Source organism: Pseudophryne corroboree, chromosome 2 (genome assembly GCF_028390025.1).
Source record: "Pseudophryne corroboree isolate aPseCor3 chromosome 2, aPseCor3.hap2, whole genome shotgun sequence".
NCBI classification, from domain to species: domain Eukaryota; kingdom Metazoa; phylum Chordata; class Amphibia; order Anura; family Myobatrachidae; genus Pseudophryne; species Pseudophryne corroboree.
In genome coordinates, this window is record NC_086445.1 from 129587118 (window position 1) to 129607949 (window position 20832).

Below are 20832 nucleotides of genomic sequence, written 5' to 3' on the forward strand. Positions count from 1 at the left end.
AGTTTTGGCAGTAGCCAAGTCAGCCACTATCTTATTTAAGTCCTCCCCAAACAGAATATCTCCCTTGAAAGGGAGTACCTCCAGGGTTTTTCTAGAGTCCAGATCCACAGACCAGGATCTCAGCCACAATATCCGGCGAGCCAGGACTGACGTAGTAGAGGCCTTGGCTGCTAGGATGCCGGCATCAGAAGCCGCCTCTTTAATACAGTATATCGAGTAGCTGTGACAATATATGACAGGCATTGTCTAGCATGGTCAGAGGAGATTTCAGCTTCTAACTCGAAGGCCCATGCTTCAATAGCCTCAGCAGCCCATGAAGCTGCAATAGTAGGCCTTTATGCAGCACCCGTGAGGGTGTAAATCGCTTTTAGACAACCCTCCACACGTTTATCCGTAGGCTCTTTCAGAGACGTGACGGTAGTGACAGGTAGAGCTGAGGAAACCACCATCCTAGCCACATGTGAGTCCACTGGAGGAGGCGTTTCCCAATTCTTAGACAGCTCTGGCACGAGGGGATAGCGAGCCAGCATACTCTTTTGAGGCACAAACTTCGTACCCGGGTTTTTTCAGGGTTCCTGACGTATATCCACTAGGTGATCAGAGTGAGGTAAAACCTGTTTAACCACCTTCTGACGCTTGAACCTATCTGGTTTCTTAGGAAACACGGATGGCTCGGGATCATCCGTAATCCGCAGAATTAACTTAATAGCTTCCAAAAGGTCAAGAACATCCACATGTGAACTACCCTCTCCATCAGTCGTATCTGAGTCAGAACCTGTGGGGTCAGTGTAAATGCCGTCCTCATCAGACGAGGTGTCAGTAACAGCAGTGGATTGTGAAGAGACGAGCGCTAGCTTAGAGGACCTCTTGGACTTAGGCGAGCGTTGGTCAGACTTTTTAGTAGTCAAGGACTGGTTCAACTTCTTTAATTGAGCAGATAAAGCGTCCGTCCACGGCGGGTTAGCTGCAGGGCCCACATAAGGTTGTACCGGCATTGGGGGTCCCATAGGGGGTGTTAGTTTATGAACTAGCGTATGCAGAAGCTTGGAAAAAGCGGCCCACGGTGGGTCAGTATGTGCCTCCGTTGCCACAGTCCCACTGGGGGGCAAGGAGCCCCCAGAACCAGAGCCCACAGCTGCTATATTCTCCTCATATGTGCCTGTGGCTTCAGCAACACCAGCAGTGTGTTCCGCCCCAGAACCGTTACCCTCAGAAGCAGACATGATATAACTTGCATTATGAGGTAACAGAGTACAATTATCAGCAGCACAATATCCCAAACCCCTGCGCAGTGTAGTCAGCACTACCAGAGTTAAAGGAGAGATATGGTGACCAAATCACAGAGAAAAATACGTAATACAGTATATCTTTGTGAAAATCATATATTAGATAACACCAGACGCACCAAGCCCCCTCAGGTTATAGAATATTGGGATAGCAAGTTGAGTGAAAGACACGAGATGGACAACACTCAGCTATCAAATGCACACACAGAAGGTCACAGTTTGTACAATGCAGAGGTTATTACAGACAATAATACTGCACTGGACTAGCTTACACAGCTATATAACAATAGATATAACACTACACAGTAAGAACTGGATGTATATCACCGGGTAATTGTACTATAAAACCCTGACTAAATGCACTCTTTCTTAACTATCACTGTCTAAAAAGGCAGGTAGAATACTAAAGTGTCATGTAAAGTCACAGCGCTGATAACCAGGCGGCTTTACATAGGCGGATTTGCCCAAGCAGTCCCAGGAACAGTGAGCTGAGGTATAATGGCGCCGCAGACACTGACTGGGAGTGAGGAAAAGACAGGTATGCAGCTCCAGGGAGGGAACATTTGCGGAAAATGGCGCCCTGGGGCTGGGGGAGGGGCTTCTGGTCTAAGCCTTATCCCTATTGCTGGCAAAACCACCGGGTACTGTGGTTTAGAGAAAGTGGTTTAGAGAGAAAACCCGAACTGCGCGCATGCCCTGGTGATCGAGTGGGATCGCCTGTACTGCCATAGTGTCCACCGCCAGCGTGCGCGGCCCGCCTCCCACTGACCGCACCGGATCGCGATAAAGACCGCTGCTATCTTCAGTTTTTACCTCATAAAAAGCTTTTCTCAAGGCTGCTTGGAGCAGCCCCTCTGTTAAGTGCCTGCTTACTGCAGCACCAACTGACAAACAGCTCCTGTGCTGGGAGGCGGGGTGATATAGGAGGCGGCGCTGTGCATTCTGGGAACAGTCAAAGCTTTGAGTCTGTTGGTGCCTCGGATCAGGATCCTACTCTACACCCCATTGTCCAGACTTGTGGAGCCCAGTGTACCCAGCAGGAGAAAATTCTATAACAGAAACGTGCATTTGTGGGTGGACACATAGTAACAACCCTAAATCACAATGCCAACTCAGACATTTCACACTACAACGGCATCCACACCACCTTACGACATAATCGTGTGTACTTAAATTTGTCTTTTTGAGAATAGATCTTTATTATTAAGGAAAATTAAGTTCTGAACAAATTTGAAATGTAAAAAAAAAAATTTTAGACTTGAAATTGGTAAAACCTAAAAACTGAATGGCATTATGGGACAGAACTGATTAGCCACAATTTCACCTTGTGTAGCTTTTCTGTGGCAAGAAACCTGCGGCTTTCTGCTATTCAATTAGTAAAGTCGCGTTAACGTAACGCAGCTGTGGAAGGTCCAAATCATGGATTTTAGCTGGCATCTCCTAATTTGATGATCACTTTTAAAAGTCCTCATTTTAATGAATACAGTCATAACATAGGGCAGTACTTGTTAAATCCCTTAAATAAGTCATTCTGTATTGAAAGGTGTTTAAATAGTTAAATAAGGGAAAATAAAGGGAATGCAGTTCTCTGAAAAGTGCAGAGACTGGAATAACATGTTGCTGTGGGTTTTGGCATATAGCGGATATCATTTTGTATGGGTTATGTCAAGGTGCATATTTTTTTTTACATTGGTACCCCATACATAAAAGTGCATTTGTTATTTGTATGAATTGAGTTCAGTGCTTTAATGTAGAATAATGTGTGGAAATGTGTGGCGTTTACTCTCCCTGCTGTTTACGTCATTGCCTGGGCAGCAGGTGTGTAGATTTTGGCAGAAGCTTAGCAGCATCTGCAAGCCCGGTTCATGCAAAACTGTCCATGGTAAATCAGAAGACTGAGTTCATCAAGGGTTACAGTTTAATGCCAAAAAATGCAAACTCATGCACTTGGGTCTCAAAAATCCAAAGGCTAAATATAGTATTAATGGCACTATACTGGAAACTACTGAGGAGAAAAGGGATCTAGGAGTCACTATTTCAGGTGACTTAAAGGCAGGTAAGCAATGTAACAAAGCAATGAGGAAGGATAGTCAGATGCTTGGCTGCATTGGGAGAGGAATCAGTAGCAGAAAGAAAGAAGTAATAATGCCACTGTATAGGTCATTGGTACGGCCTCATCTAGAATACGGTGTTCAATTCTGGAGGCCATATCTTTAGGAGAATATTAATACATTAGAAACTGTACAAAGAAGGGCAACTAAAATGGTGCATGGCCTACATCACAAAACATACCCAGAAAGACTAAGAAATCACAATATGTATAGTTTGGAGGAGAGAAGGGAAAGGGGGGACATGATAGAAACGTTCAAATATATCAACGGTTTTAACAAAGTCCAGGAAGGAAACATTCTCCAAATGAAGAGAAGCAATAGGACACGAGGACATGCACTGAGACTGGAGGGGGGAGGTTCAGGGGAAATTTGAGGAAATATTACTTACAGAAAGGGTAGTGGACAAGTGGAATAGCCTCCCATCAGAGGTGGTAGAGGCTAAGACAATAGAGCAATTTAAACATGCATGGGATAGACATAAGGATATCCTTACAAAGAAATAAGGATCAAATTAGGTTGGAGATAAAAATAATGTACATTAAAATAAAATAAAAAAAGTGGGCAGACTAGATGGGCCAAGTGGTTCTTATCTGCCGTCAAATTCTATGTTTCTATGTTTCTAAGGGAGCGGTCAGCTTCTCTGCCCAATTTCTAACACTATGCTCCTAAAATAGAGCCAGGTATTTATTGAACAAAAGCTCAAGAAATTCACTTTCAAATAATATCAATGCTGTAAAATGACTCATTCAGCAAAATGGTTACAGCCATCCACAGTAATTCCGCACTGTGCTAAGAAAACATCTCCTGCAGGCTCGCTCATTCATCTAACACACACAAAACACGACTGCTTATATATTTTGCAAACATGCTCCTCATCAAAACCATGTTTACTAAACCTCATTACAACACAAAACCCCAGCAACGCCTGCTGCAGTACATAGCACCCTGCAACCCAAACATAATTATTTCAGATGTACAGCAACCCCTTTCAACATTCCTTATGGCAACTTGAATGACAGATGAACAGAGATTTGTGGGCAAGTAAGAGAGGATTGATGTATCCTAAAGCGCAACCTAAACCAGCAACCTAGAGGTAAATTTACTAAAGGTTCTAAAAATGAAAAGTGGTGATGTTGCTCATAGCAACCAATCAGATTCTGTCTCATTTCTCTATTGCGTCCTAGAAAATGACAAACAGAATCTGATAGGTTGCTATAGGCAACATCACCACTTTTCATTTTTAGATCATTTAGTAAATTTACCCCCTAGTGTGTGTGTATAGGGAGAGAGACTCCATTCCTTTTACTTATGCAATAAACAAAAACCTATACACACAATGACGCTTGGAATATCCAGAAAAGCTTCACATATAAAGATGCAGTAGCCCATCTAAAGAATTCCACCTAATTCCAGGGCAATGTATAACAGAGGAGATAAAAAATATATATATATATATATACATATAGGGCAAGATTCAATTCTTATCATGGGTCACCGCACCCACTGGCAGCTATTCAAATGTTCCTGCCGACGGGCGCGAGTACTTAATTACAGCTCGCTATCCCCAGGAGTAGCGAGCTGAAATGCATGAAAAGTGACCCGTTCAGGCGCCTGAATGTCGGGTTTCGCCGCTTAACACAGCTAAACCCAACCGATGTGGGCACAATCATCGCGAAAATGGGGGGCAATTGAATATTGTCCCGCAATCTCCCGTCACTTCTGATCTCCCATCTAGTGCGATTAAACAAATGAATTCCTCCATAGTGTAGTATTGCATAACATCATTGATCCGACATACATACAGTACTGAAATACTATACCATATGTATGTACTTTTTTCTCCCCCGTTTTATATTTCCGCAGAATCGGGTGGAATACTGGTCAGGAATTCTTTGGATGGACTATTACATCTTTATGTAAAGCTTCACTGGACATTCCAAGAGCCATTGGCCAGGGTATCCGGTCAGATGGTCGACATTGACATGGTCGACATGGACTAATGGCCGACACATGAAAGGTCGACATGAGTTTTTCACTTTTTTTTTCTTTTGTGGAACTTTTTCATATTTTACGATCCATGTGGACTACGATTGGGAACGGTAATCTGTGCAGAGCACCGCGTTCATGTGTCGACATTTCATGTGTTGACCATTAGTCCATGTCGATCAATAGTGGTAAACCTAAACATTGACGACCAGCCATACCGGAACCATTGGCCAGAACTCAATTAGCCCTGATTTTTCTCCCCGCCGCCACCAAAAAAAAGAGAAAAAGCAAAACAAAAAAATAACAAGCTGATTTTTTAACTGATGGGTCATTATCGGGCTATCCAATTAAAGTCCTTTATCGTGGCTCTGAGGGCTACTTAACGGGCTGAGGCACCGGAAGCATAACCCCCGATAAATTCCAGGTATCAGGGTTAACCGAATAACTGAATAGCGTCCAAATCAATTAGCTGAGGTAAATTGCTGCAGCTAATTGAATAACAGCTTTTGTGTGCATGTTTTTGTTTGCAGATCTGTGGGTGCTCACTTTTTCTAAATACAGAATGCTCCTTACATTAGTTATCCTGCAATTCTATTTCTAATTGTATAGTGTGTGAGTTTTACAGATATGTCACGCACAGTGCCTGCACAAAACTTGCAGCTAAATGAATCTGCTCCTATATGTTGTTTTAATATTTTTATTAGTAATAAATATTTGGTTTACCCATCAGTTCGGTGCATTATGTCTGATGTATAGGTGTACTTCTAAATAATAATAATTACCATTTTCTTTGCGTAACCGGGTAATAAACTTCTTTGGAGGGATCACACCGACCTTCTTCTTTTGTGTGGCTATGCTGTGGAAGAGGTCAGCTAAGCAGGTCAGAAGATTCTCCTTCTTTCTAGGTTGGCTTTTGTAGGACAGAACTTTTTCCCGGAAAGGACGGCAAAAATAAAGTGCTTGTAGGACAGAGTTGCAGTAGCAGGTGTTCCCAAACTGAGGAGGAAACCGAAACAGGCACAACATCATTACATGTCATTATTGTCTCTTCCAGTGTACTACACCAGAGTTCTAGCCCCCGAGGTGAGCGTGCTTCAGTTATATGTACTTGTGGACAGAAACATTGCAGCAGGGAAATTCTGTACAGAGAAAACTGTAGATAATTCATCCTATGTTATCGCAATTACGGAATCCACATAAACCACAGATGACACAATTACATATCAAACAGCGTCCAACCACTACTATAGGTTCCCTAGCAATCCAACAGGGGCAGAAAAACCTTAAAGCCCAGTACCCACGGGCCGATGTGGGAGAGATGCGTGCTGAGCGAACCGCTCAGCACACATCTCTCCCGCCGCTCAGCACAGCGCGATCTGTGCTGAGCGTGCGGGGGGAGACTGGGGGACGCTCATTTCACCCAGCGGGTGAAGTGAGCGACCCGCTAGATTGGCCTGCATGCAGCCAATCTAGCAGTAGCGATAGCGATGCGCGGGGCTGCGCATCGCTATCGCTGTAGGGGGTACTCACGGACCGATAAGGCTTAAATTCTAAGCAATCTAGTCAGATTGCTTAGAATATCGCTCCGTGAGTACCCCCCTTAACAGTAGAACTTCTAGATACAAACAAGCCCCCTCCCCCCCTCAACACCTCCCATGTCAGTCACTGATTAAACCCCTACACAAATTTCTCTGTACTAAATGTGGGCCTTGATCTGACAGTGACAGGCTAAATAACAATTTACAATAAATTGCTAACAAATACTCGAAAAGATAAAAGGCTTTAAAAAGGAAAAAACAAACAAACAGGGAAAAAGTCTAAACCATACTTAAAAAAACAAAAAAAACAAACAAAATGTACCCTCAAAGAACACAATTACATCTGTTATTATACGGACAAATATGAAAAATCTAAATATTGTGATCAGTGTGTGCAACCATAATTATAAAAGAAAAATAGAAAGGGGTTTTTTATTTTTTGTGGCAGTATTTATTAAATATAACATTAGTTTGTTATCTTTAAAAGTTTAATTTAAAGGATTAGACAAAGGAGTGACTATGGTGCTCCATGCAAGAACCATTAGGTTCAGGTAAGTGGTTTTAAAAAGGTTTGCTGATGCGTTAAATGGATTTTTAACTTGGAACGCAGACAGACTTTTGTAACGGAAGATAATGGAGCAATTTGGGGAGGTAAAAGTGCAATACATTAAAAAAAAAAAAAAATATATATATATATATATATATATATATATATATATATATATATATATATATCAGCTAAAAATTTGATTAAAAAAACAGCTATAGGCAACATTGTTCTGCTATTGAATATAGGCAGCTCCCAAAAGAATTTTAAACAACTACGTCTACATCCGGTTCTCACATGCAATATATGCCCCCCACTATTCTGTGTCGTATGGGCCTGATTGGGTTTCCAGAAACAGACAGCAAACCCAGGCCAACAGAGGGCATCTGTGCTCATCCTCCGTGTCTAATAGTCCAATCTGATTATTACTGGGCACGGGGTAGTTTTGGAAAAGCAAACGCTGCAGTACTGGGCCAGTTGTCAGATGTGTGCGGTCACACTGTACAGGATCATCACATCAGTACATTCACAGTGACCGCTGTCATGAATCATCCAATTTGTACATCATCTGTGAGACTCTGCAAGACAATAGCTCTATCCCAAGACTGATTATTTCATTGTGCGATATTTATTCACAGACTTTTCTCCTGCCATCATGCAGTCAAAGTCACAACTCAACTGCTCACATGAATGCAGCATCTTATCACAGTGATAAAATCATTGAAAAATATTTTTATTTCCCGGATATTTGTATTAGTTTTAGAGGGGTATATTTAGCAAAGCTTTATCTCTTTTTATCAAAGAGATAAAATTGTGAGAGATAAAGCACCAACCAAATTGCTCCTGTCATTTTTTCAAACACAGCTAGTAACATGTAACTTAGTAGGTGATTAGTTAGTACTTTATGGGGGGTTTTCAATTAGGGCCGTTTTTTCTGCCTACGCGGAAAAAAACAACGAGTTTTATGGTAAGAAATTACCTTTGTTAAAACTCTTTCTGCGAGGTACACTGGGCTCCACAAGGATAGACATTGGGGTGTAGAGTAGGATCTTGATCCGAAGCACCAACAGGCTCAAAAGCTTTCACCTTCTTCCCAAGATGCATAGCGCCGCCTCATATCACCGCGCCTCCGTGCACAGCTGCTCCGTTTTGTTAACCAGCTCAATGCAGTAGCAAGTAAAAAAGACGACAACTGCCAGTTGCCACAAACACCACACTCTCCCGACAGGAGACGTGTCAGCGCTTAATGCCATACCAACCCAAAGAAGCTAAGTGCGTCAGGGTGGGCGTCTTGTGGAGCCTAGTGTACCACGCAGAAAGAGTTTTAACAAAGGTAAGTTCTTAACATAAAACTTGTTTTCTGCTGCGGGGTGCACTGGGCTCCACAAGGATAGACATTGGGGATGTCCTAAAGCAGTTCCTTATGGGAGGGGACGCACTGTAGCGGGCACAAGAACCCTGCGTCCAAAGGAAGCATCCTGGGAAGCGGCGGTATCGAAGGCATAGAACCTAATGAACGTGTTCACTGAGGACCACATAGCCGCCATGCACAACTGTTCAAGGGTCGCACCACGGCGGGCTGCCCAAGAAGGTCCAACAGACCTAGTAGAATGGGCCGTAATGTGAGCAGGAGCAGACAGACCAGCCCCCACATAAGCATGTGCAATCACCATTCTAATCCATCTGGCCAAAGTCTGCTTGTGAGCATGCCAGCCCCGTTTGTGAAATCCAAACAGAATAAAGAGAGAATCAGATTTCCTAACAGAAGTAGTTCTCTTCACATAGATACGGAGAGCCAGTACCACATCCAAAGACCGCTCTTTGGGAGACAGATCAGGAGAGACAAAGGCCGGTACCACAATCTCCTGATTAAGGTGGAACGAAGAAACCACCTTAGGCAAATAAACAGGACGAGTCCTAAGAACCGCCCGGTCACGGTGAAATATCAGATATGGGGAACTACAAGACAAGGCACCCAAATCCGACACTCTTCTAGCTGAAGCAACAGCCAGCAGAAACACCACCTTAAGGGAAAGCTACTTAAGATCAGCTGAACCAAGAGTTTCAAACGGAGACTCTTGTAACACCTCCAAAACCACCGACAAGTCCCAAGGAGCCACAGGCGGGAGATAGGGAGGTTGGATACGCAATACACCCTTATTAAAGGTATGCACATCAGGTAAGGTCGCAATTTTTCTCTGAAACCAAACCGACAAGGCAGATATTTGAACCTTGAGGGAGGCCAGACGCAGGCCTAAGTCCAGGACCTGCTGAAGAAAGGCCAACAACTTGGCTATACTAAACTTTGAAGCGTCATAATCGTTAGATGCGCACCAAACAAAGTAAGAATGCCAGACCCTATAGTAAATCCGAGCAGAAGCCGGTTTCCGGGCCCGCAACATAGTTTGAATAACCGCCTCAGAAAACCCTTTAGCCCTCAAGACGGAAGCTTCAAGAGCCACGCCATCAAAGACAGCCAGGCTAGGTCCTGGTAGACACAGAGGCCCTGAACGAGGAGGTCTGGGAATTGTGGAAGTAGAATTGGACGCTCCGACGATAGGCCCTGCAGGTCTGAAAACCAGTGCCATCTGGGCCACGCTGGAGCTATGAGAAGCAGAATTCCTCTTTCTTGCTTGAACTTCCGAATTACCCTGGGCAGGAGTGACACCGGAGGGAAAACGTACGGCAGCCGAAACCTCCACGGCACCGCCAGCGCATCCACGAATGCTGCTTGAGTATCCCTTGTCCTTGTTCCGAAGACCCGAACCGTGTGATTGTGTTGAGACGCCATCAGATCTACGTCTGGAAGGCCCCACTTTTCTACTAGGAGTTGAAACACTTCTGGAAGGAGGCCCCACTCGCCGGCATGTACGTCCTGACGACTGAGAAAGTCAGCTTCCTAAATCAGGACTCCCGGAATAAATATTGCGGATATGGCCGGTAGATGGCGTTCCGCCCAATGTAGAATCCGTGAGACTTCCTTCATTGCCAAAAGGCTTCGAGTGCCGCCTTGATGATTTATGTAAGCCACTGTGGTGGCGTTGTCCGACTGTACTTGAACAGGACGGTTCTGAATTAAATGCTGGGCCAGGGTCAACGCATTGAAGACTGCCCGCAATTCCAGAATGTTGATCGAGAGGAGAGATTCCTCTTTGGTCCACCGACCCTGAAGGGAGTGTTGCTCCGGCACCACTCCCCAACCTCTTAGACTGGCATCTGTCGTCAACAGGACCCAGTCGGATATCCAGAAGGGACGGCCCCTGCATAATCGTTGGTCCTGGAGCCACCAGAGCAGCGACAGACGGACCTCCGGAGTCAATGAGATCATGTGAGACCTGATCCGGTGAAGCAGGCCGTCCCACTTGGCTAGAATCAGCCTCTGTAGGGGGTGAGAATGAAATTGAGCATACTCCACCATGTCGAATGCGGATACCATGAGGCCCAGCACCTGCATTGCCGAATGTATCAACACTTTCGGACGAGAAAGGATGCAACGAATCCTGTCCTGAAGCTTCAGGACTTTCTCCTGAGACAAGAACAACCGCTGGTTGTGAGTGTCCAATAGCGCCCCCAGGTGCACCATGCTCTGAGCAGGGACCAGGGAGGATTTCTTCCAGTTGATAAGCCACCCGTGGGCTTGTAGAAACTGGACAGTCATATCCAGATGACGTAGGAAAATTTCTGGGAAATTTGCCAGGATTAACAAGTCGTCCAGATATGGCAGTATCCTGACCCCTTGACGGCGGAGTACCACCGTCATCACCGCCACAACTTTGGTGAAGACTCGCGGAGCCGTAGTTAAACCAAAAGGTAACGCCCGAAACCGGTAATGGAGGTTGCCAATCGCAAACCTCAAGTATTGCTGATGTGACACTGCTATAGGAATATACAGGTAAGCATCCAGGGAGACCATGTAATCCCCAGGTTCCAAGGCCAGAACTATAGAGCGAAGGGTTTCCATACGGAACTTGGAAACTTTCACAAACCTGTTCACTGCCTTGAGATTGAGAATGGGCCGAGAGGACCCATTCGGTTTCGGGACTAGAAACAGCGGCGAATAGTACCCCCGGCCCCTCTGAGCAAGACACCCCTGTACTACGACTCCTGTATCCAGGAGGGTCTGTACCACCGAATGTAGAGTGTTTGCTTTTGTCTGGTCCAACGGGACGTCTGTCAGGCAAAATCGATGAGGGGGAAGGTTTTTGAAGCCTATGGTGTAACCTCGAGTGACGACTTCCCGTACCCAGGCATCTGAAGTGGTCTTCAACCATTCCTGGGTATACCCTAGAAGCCGGCCCCCCACCCTGGGATCCCCCAGGGGGAGGCCCGCCCCGTCATGCGGCAGGCTTATCGGTCTTGGCAGCTGGCTGACGGGCAGCCCAGGCTCTCTTGGGCTTCGGCTTACCAGGTTTGGAAGTGTGGGCCTGCATGTTGTACGCCTGACCTTTTGCTTTACCTGAAGGACGAAAGGAAGTACCTTTAGCCTTCGACACAGAAGGAGCGGTACTTGGCAGACAGGCAGTTTTGGCAGTAGCCAAGTCAGCCACTATCTTATCTAAGTCTTCCCCAAACAGAATATCTCCCTCGAAAGGGAGTACCTCCAGGGTTTTTCTAGAGTCCAGATCCACAGACCAGGATCTTAGCCACAATACAGAGGCCTTGGCTGCTAGAATACCGGCATCAGAAGCCGCCTCTTTAATATAGTGAGAAGCTGTGACAATATATGACAAGCATTGTCTAGCATGGTCAGAAGAGATTTCAGTCCAACTCTAGGGCCCATGCTTCAATAGCTCCTACAGTGTTGCTGCAATAGTGGGCCTTTGTGCAGCACCCGTGAGGGTGTACATCGCTTTCAGACAACCCTCCACACATTTATCCGTAGGCTCTTTTAGAGACGTGACGGTAGTGACAGGTAGAACTGAGGAAACCACCATCCTAGCCACATGTGAGAGTCTATTGGAGGAGGCGTTTCCCAATTTTTAAATAGCTCTGGCGCGAGGGGATAGCGAACCAGCATCTTCTTTGAGGCACAAACTTCTTTCCCGGGTTTCCCCACGGTTCCTGACGTATCTCCACTAGGTGGTCAGAGTGAGGTAAAACCTGTTTAACCACCTTCTGACGCTTGAACCTATCTGGTTTCTTAGGAGGGACGGATGGCTCGGGATCATCCGTAATCTGTAAAATCAACTTAATAGCCTCCAAAAGATCAGGAACATCCACATGTGAACTATCCTCCCCATCAGCAGTATCTGTGTCAGAATCTGTGGGGTCAGTGTAAGCGCCATCTTCATCAGACGAGGTGTCAGTGACAGCAGTGGATTGTGAGGAGATAAGAGCTCGCTTAGAGGACCCCTTGGTCTTAGGCGAGCGAGGGTCAGACTTTTTAGTAGTCAAGGACTGGTTCAACTTCTTCAATTGAGCAGACAAATTATCCGCCCACGGCGGGTTAGCTGCGGGGACCACACACAGTTACACCGGCATAGGAGGTCCCATAGGGGGGTTAGTTTAGTAACTAGCGTATGTAGAAGCGTGGAGAAAGTAGCCCACGGTGGGTCATTATGTACCCCAGTTGCTACAATCCAACTGGGGGGCCAGGAACCCCCAGAACCAGAGCCCACAGCTGCTATAATTTCCTCATAGATATCTGTGGCTTCAGCAACACCGGCAGTGTGTTCAGCCCCAGAACCGTTACCCTCAGAAGCGGACATGATATAACTTGCAGTATCAGGTAACACAGTACAATTGGCAGCAGCACAATACCTCATACCCAAACCCCTGCGCAGTGTAGTCAGCACTAGCAGAGATAAAGGAGAGATATGGTGACTAAATCACAGAGAAAAATACATACTAAAGTATATCTTTGTGAAAATCCTATATCAATATAAAACCTGACGCACCAAGCCCCCTCAGGATATAGAATATAGGGTTAGCAAGTTGAGTGAAAGACACGAAATGGACACCACTCAGCTAGCTAATGCACACACATATAGTCACAGTTTGTACAATGCAGAGGTTATTACTAACAATAATACTGCACTGGACTAGCTTATATACATAGCTATATAGTCAATAGATATAACACTGCACAGTAAGAACTGGATGTATATCACAGGGTAATTGTACTAGAAAACCCTGACTAAATGCACTCTTTCTTAACTAGCACTGTCTAAAAAGGCAGGTAGAATACTTAAGTGTCATGTAAAGTCACAGCACTGACAACCAGGCGGCTTTACACAGGAGGATTTGCCCAAGCATTCCCAGGAACAGTGAAGCTGAGAGATAATTGCGCCCAGCCACTGACAGGGAGTGAGGGAGAGACAGATATGCAGCTCCAGGGCGGGAACATTTGCGGGAAATGGCGCCCTGGGGCTGGGGGAGGGGCTCCAGGTCTAAGCCTTATCCCCTCTGCTGGCAAAACCACCGGGTACTGCAGGATACTTGTAAAAAAGGTTTAGAGAGAAAACCTGACCTGCATCCATGCCCTGGTGATCTAGTGGGATCGCCTGTACTGCCACAGTGTCCACCGCCAGCGCGCGCGGCCCGCCTCCCACCTGCAGCGCAAGATCGCGATCAAGTGCGGGTCCCGCGAGCGGGATTCACTTACCTCCTCCCGAAGTGCGGCCACGCGATCCCGGAGAGCCCCAGCCGTGTTTGACTAACTTGGAAGAAAACCGGAGCCTCCTGCTGTAGGTACCCGGCAACCAGGGCACGGGAGTGTACAGCGCCGCTGGGGGAGAGATGGAGCTGCAGCAGGCAATGTCTACTGACATCTAACACAATCTGTGCCTCTGCTGCAGCCCTTGTAGTCTTCTTTTTTCCTCAGAAAAAGCTTTTATAGAGCTGCTGTGAGCAGCTCTTCCTGTTACATGCTTGCTACTGCAAGCACCAACTACAAAACTGCGCTCCTGTGCACGGAGGCGGGGTGATATTGGAGGCGGCGCTATGCATCTTGGGAAGAAGGTCAAAGCTTTTGAGCCTGTTGGTGCTTCGGATCAAGATCCTACTCTACACCCCAATGTCTATCCTTGTGGAGCCCAGTGTACCCTGCAGCAGAAACTTAACTTTTTGCTTTTTTTTTTTTTTTTGTAGTGCGAATGGGAATTCACCCTATTCAATAGCTAGGCGAAAAATTCTGCAGGAGTGAAAAAATAGGATTTGAATACCTACCGATAAATCCTTTTCTCGTAGTCCATAAGGGATATTGGGGCAAACTAGTACGATGGGGTATAGACAGGGTCCAGTGCACTTTTAATTTCTTCAACTGGGTGTCCTGGCTTCTCCCCTCTAGGCCCCCTCCCACAGGCAGTTATAGGTAAAAACGTGCCCGAAGGAGAAAGAACATATATGAGAGAAGGAACATGACAACAGAAAAGGTGGGGAGATTTACACACTAGCACACCACTAACATACAACAACCAGCAACGGCTGAACAGGTAACTATAGAACAAGAACCTGCAGAAAAGTCCACGCACTGAGGCGGGCACCCAATACTCCTTATGGACGAGTAAAGGGATTTACCGGTAGGTATTAAAATCCTATTTTCTCTAGCATCCATAAGGGATATTGGGGGAAACTAGTACGATGGGGACGTACCAAAGCATCTAGAACGGGTGGGAATGTAAGAAGCCTGCAGCAGCACCACCAGCCCAAACTGGGTATCCTCTTTGGCCAGGGTAACAAATTTATAGAACTTCACAAAAGTGTTCTTCCCCAATCAGGTAGCAGCTCGACATAGTTGCAAGGCCGAGAATCCATGGGCAGCCGCCCATGAAGAGCCCACCGATCTTGTAGAGTGGGCCTTCAGAGACTTAGGAACAGGTAAGGCTGCGGACACATAGGCCTGTTGGATAGTAAGCCGAATCCAACGAGCAATGGACTGCTTTGAAGCAGGGCAACCCTTCTTCTGCACATCATAGAGCAAGAACAAGGAATCAGTCTTTCTGACCCGAGCTGTACGCTTAACATAGATCTTCAAGGCACGCACAGCATCCAATGCTTCCGGAGGAGCAGCAGCGTCAGACCTGGACGGAACCACGATAGGTTGATTCAGATGAAACGCGTAGACAACCTTCGGCAGGAACTGCTGTCTAGTTTACATGATAAGGCCCCCAATTCTGAAACACGTCGAGCAGAAGCCAGGGCCGGTAACATCACCGTCTTCCACGTGAGGTACTTGTCTTCTACCGTCATCAGAGGTTCAAACCAGGAGGACTGTAGAAAATCCAACACTACATCCAAATCCCATGGTGACGTAGACGGCACAAAAGGTGGTTGTATGTGGAGTACACCTTGCAAGAAGGGCTGAACTTCAGGCAACACTGACAAATTCTTCTGGAGGAAAATGGAGAGGGCTGAAATCTGGGCCTTAATGGAACCCAGGCGTAAGCCCTTATCTATACCAGCCTGTAGGAAACGTCCTAAGTGAAACTCAGCAGGTGGATACGTGCATTCCTCGCCCAAGAGACATATCTCCTCCAGATATGATGGTGTTTTGGCGTCACAGGTTTCCTGGCCTGAACCATGGTAGCAATAACCTTCTTGGAAAGGCCCTTGTGAGCTAGGATGTTCCGTTTAACCTCCATGCCGTCAAACAAAGTCACCGTAAGTCCGGGTAGACGAACGGTCCTTATTGAAGATGATCTCTTCTTAGTGGTAGAGGCCAAGGGTGTTCAACGGACATGTCCCTTCCGAGGCCAATCCGGGGCAATCAGAATTGCCTGGACACCTTGATGCCTGATTCGCTTTAGCATCCTTGGGAGCAATGGAATCAGAGAAAACAGGTAGACCAGCCGGTACGGTCAAGACGATGCGCCAGTGATTTCACTGCACTCGCTTGAGGGTCCCTGGTCTCTGAGCAATACCAGGGAAGTTTCTTGTTGAGACAAGAAGCCATCATGTCTATTTGTGGGCAACGGTCGATGATCTGCAGGAACACCATATGGTGGAACCCCCCCCCCCCCCCTGCTCCCGGGTGGAGATCGTGACGACTCGGGAAGTCCGCCTCCTAGTTGTCTACATACGGAATGAATATTGCAGACATTGCTCTTGCATTTCTTTCTGCCCAGTGCAGTATGCAGGCTCTGCTTTTTGTCCCTCCTTGACGATTGATATATGCCACTGCCGTGGCATTGTCCAACTGTACCTGGGTCACGTGATCCTTGAGCAGAGGAGAGGCCTGAAGCATAGCATTGTAGATCGCCCAAAGTACCAGAATGTTGATCGGAAGGAGGGCCTCGTGGGCTGACCACCTGCCCTGGAACTGCGCCCCTTGGGTGACAGCTCTCCATCCCTGTAGACTTGCATCCGTCGTGAGGAGGGTCCATTCCTGAATCCCGAAACTCCGGCCCTCCGGGAGATTGGAGGACTGTAGCCACCATGGGAGGGAAATCCTAGCCTGAGGTGACAACTGAATCATCCGGTGCATCTGGAGATACGAACCGGACCACTTGCTCAGGAGATCCAATTGAAAATTTTCTGGCATGGAACCTCCCGTACTGGATCGCCACGTATGAGGCAACCATTTTTTCCAGCAATCTTATGCAAAGATGGATGGACACTCGAGTAGGCCGGACCACCATGCGGACCATCTCCTGAAGTGTTTTCGCCTTGTCCTTTGGTAGAAACATCTTCTGGGCCACAGTATCCAGCAACATCCCCAAAAACAGCAGCCTCTGAGTTAGCTCAAGGTGGGACTTCTGCAAGTTGAGGATCCACTCATGGTCTGAAAGATGGATGGTGCGGTCGATATGGAGCAACAAAAGCTCCCTGGATTGTGCTTTATCAGAAGATTGTCCAGATAAGGGACAACATTGACCCCCTGGACCCGGAGTTGGAACATCATCTTCCCATGCCGCTTTGTGGTAGTGGTACTGGAACAATGACGCGGGACTGAACCAACTTTCGGATTGCCTTTTGCAACGCAACTTGCATATCCTCCAAAGCTGGTAAGGTTGATTTGAAAAATCGTTGAGGGGGAGTACTGTCGAACTCCAGCCTGTAGCCCTGAGAAACGATATCTCTGACCCAGGCATCCTGGCAGGAGGTCTCCCAGACGCGGCTGAAGTGGCGCTGTCGAGTTCCCACCTTAAGATACCCTCGAGGTGGGGGGCACAGTCTTGCTGAGGCCTTAGTGGAAGCAGAACCGGTGGACTGTTCCTGAGACCTGGTGCTTGCAGGATTTCTGGATTTACCTCTGGTGCCTCTAGCCACATTGGAAGCACCTCTGGCCTTAAATCGAAATCTGTACGACTGAAAGGTCTGGACAGACAGCCCCAGATAAGAGCGTCTTGCCGTCGGGGCCCCAGAGGGGAGAAACGTTGATTTCCCAGCCGTAACTTTGGAAATCCAAGTATCCAATTCGACCCCAAAAATCCAAATCCCCGTAAAGTGGAGGGATTCCACACTAAGTTTGGATTCAGCATCTGTAATCCACTGACGCAACCACAAGGCCCTGTGCGCCGACACTGCATGGCAGAAGTCCGAGCATTAATGTTCCCCACCTCCTTGAGCGAATCAGAGGACACAGGTAGAGTCCTGAATGTGCTTCAGGAGGGTTACCATAGTAACTAAGGGCATGTCCCCCGAGAGACCCCCCTGAAGTTGGCCCAAGAATGAATAGCATGGGTCATCCAGCAACCTGCAATGACCGGTCTTTGTGATATACCAGCTGCTGTGTATGTAGATTTTAGGGTAATCTCAATCTTCCTATCCCCCAGGATCCTTCCTGGTAAAGGAGCCCGGGGCATGTAGCACCGCCTTCTTAGATACGGAGACATCCAAAATTTTCTACCTTCAGGAGGAAATGGCAAAGTGCGCAAAAATCTTTTTGGACACTTGTAATTTTTTGTCTGGATTTTTCCAGGCCTGTTTGAATAAGTCATCTAACTCTGTAGAATCAGGGAAAGTGACATGAGGCTTGTTTTGTACAAAGAAAAATGACTGCTGCGTCCTCTAGAGGGAGCTGTAACACATCCCTTATAACCAAAATGAGGGCTTCAATACCCTGAGCAGCATCGGGATTCCCACTAACGGGGTCCAGGTTATCCCCATCATCCCGTACATCATCATCTATATCAGATAGTATAGCAGGTAAACCATGCTTCTGGGGACCTGCATGAGAGGGGGGGGGGGGGGGGGGGGGGCTGTGCATCAGCCCTAGCAGCTAAATCTGCAACAACTTGTTGTAGTAGCCAAGTTTTCTGTACATTAGCAGTGAGCTGGGATGACATAGCTGACATCATAGTTTTTAGAGACCCTAACCAGTGGGGCTCTGGCCCCTCTCCCCCAGCCCCTTCACTGATTTGTGAAGATTGAATGCATTGTTCACAGGAAACAGTCATAAGATAAAGGAGAGAATCTAGTGTGAGATACACTGCACAGCTTGTGTTTACCCATATTCACAGTAAGCACAATATACACACAGACAGTTATAATGCAAGCCTGTCCTACTATATGTGAGAGGACACCAGCACAACCTGAGCTGCACAGCCCCAGCGAGACTGTCAGCTCCCTATTACACAGTAAAAACCAACAATTACTGTCCTAGATAGGATCAGGATAGTGTACACAAGCGGCTCATCCCCTTTGCTACACCCTGCACCACATTTCCAGCGTGTCTGAGGATCATACTGGCAAAAGACTCCTTTTTAGCTTAAAACATCACACAAGTGCTAGTCAAGCCCTTTTGTGCCAGTTCTACACAGGGGATCTTAGCGGGACCCACCAGGAGGGTCCCGTACGCAGTGCCCATGGTCAGACGCACTTTGGATCGGGGGACCCCCCTAGCGAGGCCCCCAGTTTGCACTCACCACCGATGTCACCTTCAGGCAGCGTTAGGTGTGTGCGGTGTGCTGAGGCTGTGACAGCCAAGGCGCAGTGCCCTGCTGAACAATGATGCAGCGGCGAAGCGGCTTTGCACCTCGTAAGGCCGGTGACCGTCCCCCCCCTAACTCCCATGGTGCAGGTATGCTGTTGCCCAAACGGCATACCGAAAATAATAGATTAAAAAGAAATTGAAGAAAACTCTCTGGAGCTGCAGAAATGTGCATCCTCTCCTAAGGGCACTTTTATTCTAAACTGCCTGTAGGAGGGGGCATAGAGGGAAGGAGCCAGCACACCCAGTGGAAGAAATTTAAAGTGCACTGGATCCTTTGGACCCCGTCTATACCCCATCATACTAGTTTCCCCCAATATCCCTTATGGACGCTAGAGAAACATGTGGATTGGCGAATCCACATGTTTTCGCACGTGCACCGACGAAAACGCAAGCCATTTTCAGCGATTTTGAGGCATTTTTCCGAAAAAAAAGTGAAAAGGCATTGGCTAAAATGCCTTTAAAACAGACGAAAACAGCCCGCAACTGAATTCAATATCTCCAAACTGTCAGCGCTAATTGAATACCCCCTATCTCTCACAATTGTATCTCTCTCCAAGCGTTGATAAATATCCCTCTAAACTAAAGCCCGTACTCACAGGGAGATTTGTCCCGGAGATGTGTGCTGAGCAATCTAACACAAATTGCTCAGCAGAGCGCGATGTGTGCAGAGCGAGGGAGGAAAAAAAAAACTAGAGCCGGCGATAGCGCAGCCTGGCGCCGCGCATCGCTGTTGCCAGCACCCCTACACACGGAGCAATGTTAACTTCTAAGCAATCTAGAAATTAAGCTAAGTAAATATCGATCCGTGTGTACCGCCCTTTAGTGTTTCTTAGGATAAGAATTCTTCGCTAAAAACATCTTAACTACAGTAATTACTATGAGACAAACTGTGAAAAAATTATTTCTTAACAAGGCGCTTCAAGAAAAACTTTAGACACCCCTGACCTATAAACATTTAACTTGCACTGAATGTAAAAAATGGAGCAGATAGCATCCAAAAACAAATGCTGCAACACCACATTTTCTATGGCCACTTTCTATTTTCCTTATTACAGATGGGAGAGGACTTGGAAAATGCCTTTTGATGCTCCCTGTGGTGCCTTAAAACATACTCTTAATAGAATCTCTACTGACCATGGCTACTCGCCTATTGAATTACAATCAGTGGGCCAGATGTATTAACCTGGAGAAGGCATAAGGAAGTGATAAACCAGTGATAAATGCAAGATGATAAACACACCAGCCAATCAGCTCCAATAGGTAAATTAACAGTTAGGAGGTGATTGGCTGGTGTGTTTATCACCTTGCACATATCACTGGTTTATCACTTCCTTATGCCGTCTCCAGGTTAATACATCTGCTCCCGTGTTTTAGTTTTGTGACAGGCATCTAATATAAAGCTCTTATTAGCGAAATACTAATATCTATTCATTCAAGAGGCAATAGAAAACAGTTGCTCGGCATGCAAAGGTAAGGAGGAAGCTACAGA

The 20832-nt window shown here is 46.6% G+C and overlaps 1 protein-coding gene across 1 annotated transcript in view; it reads right to left on the bottom strand.

Annotated features, from left to right (window-relative positions):
* Nucleotides 1–20832, bottom strand: part of USP12 (ubiquitin specific peptidase 12) — a 176861-nt gene that overhangs the window by 53840 nt on the left and 102189 nt on the right. The window contains exon 3 of the mRNA XM_063951708.1: nucleotides 6166–6379. Coding sequence (XP_063807778.1) covers nucleotides 6166–6379 — 214 coding nt within the window. The remainder of the gene's footprint in view (nucleotides 1–6165; nucleotides 6380–20832) is intronic.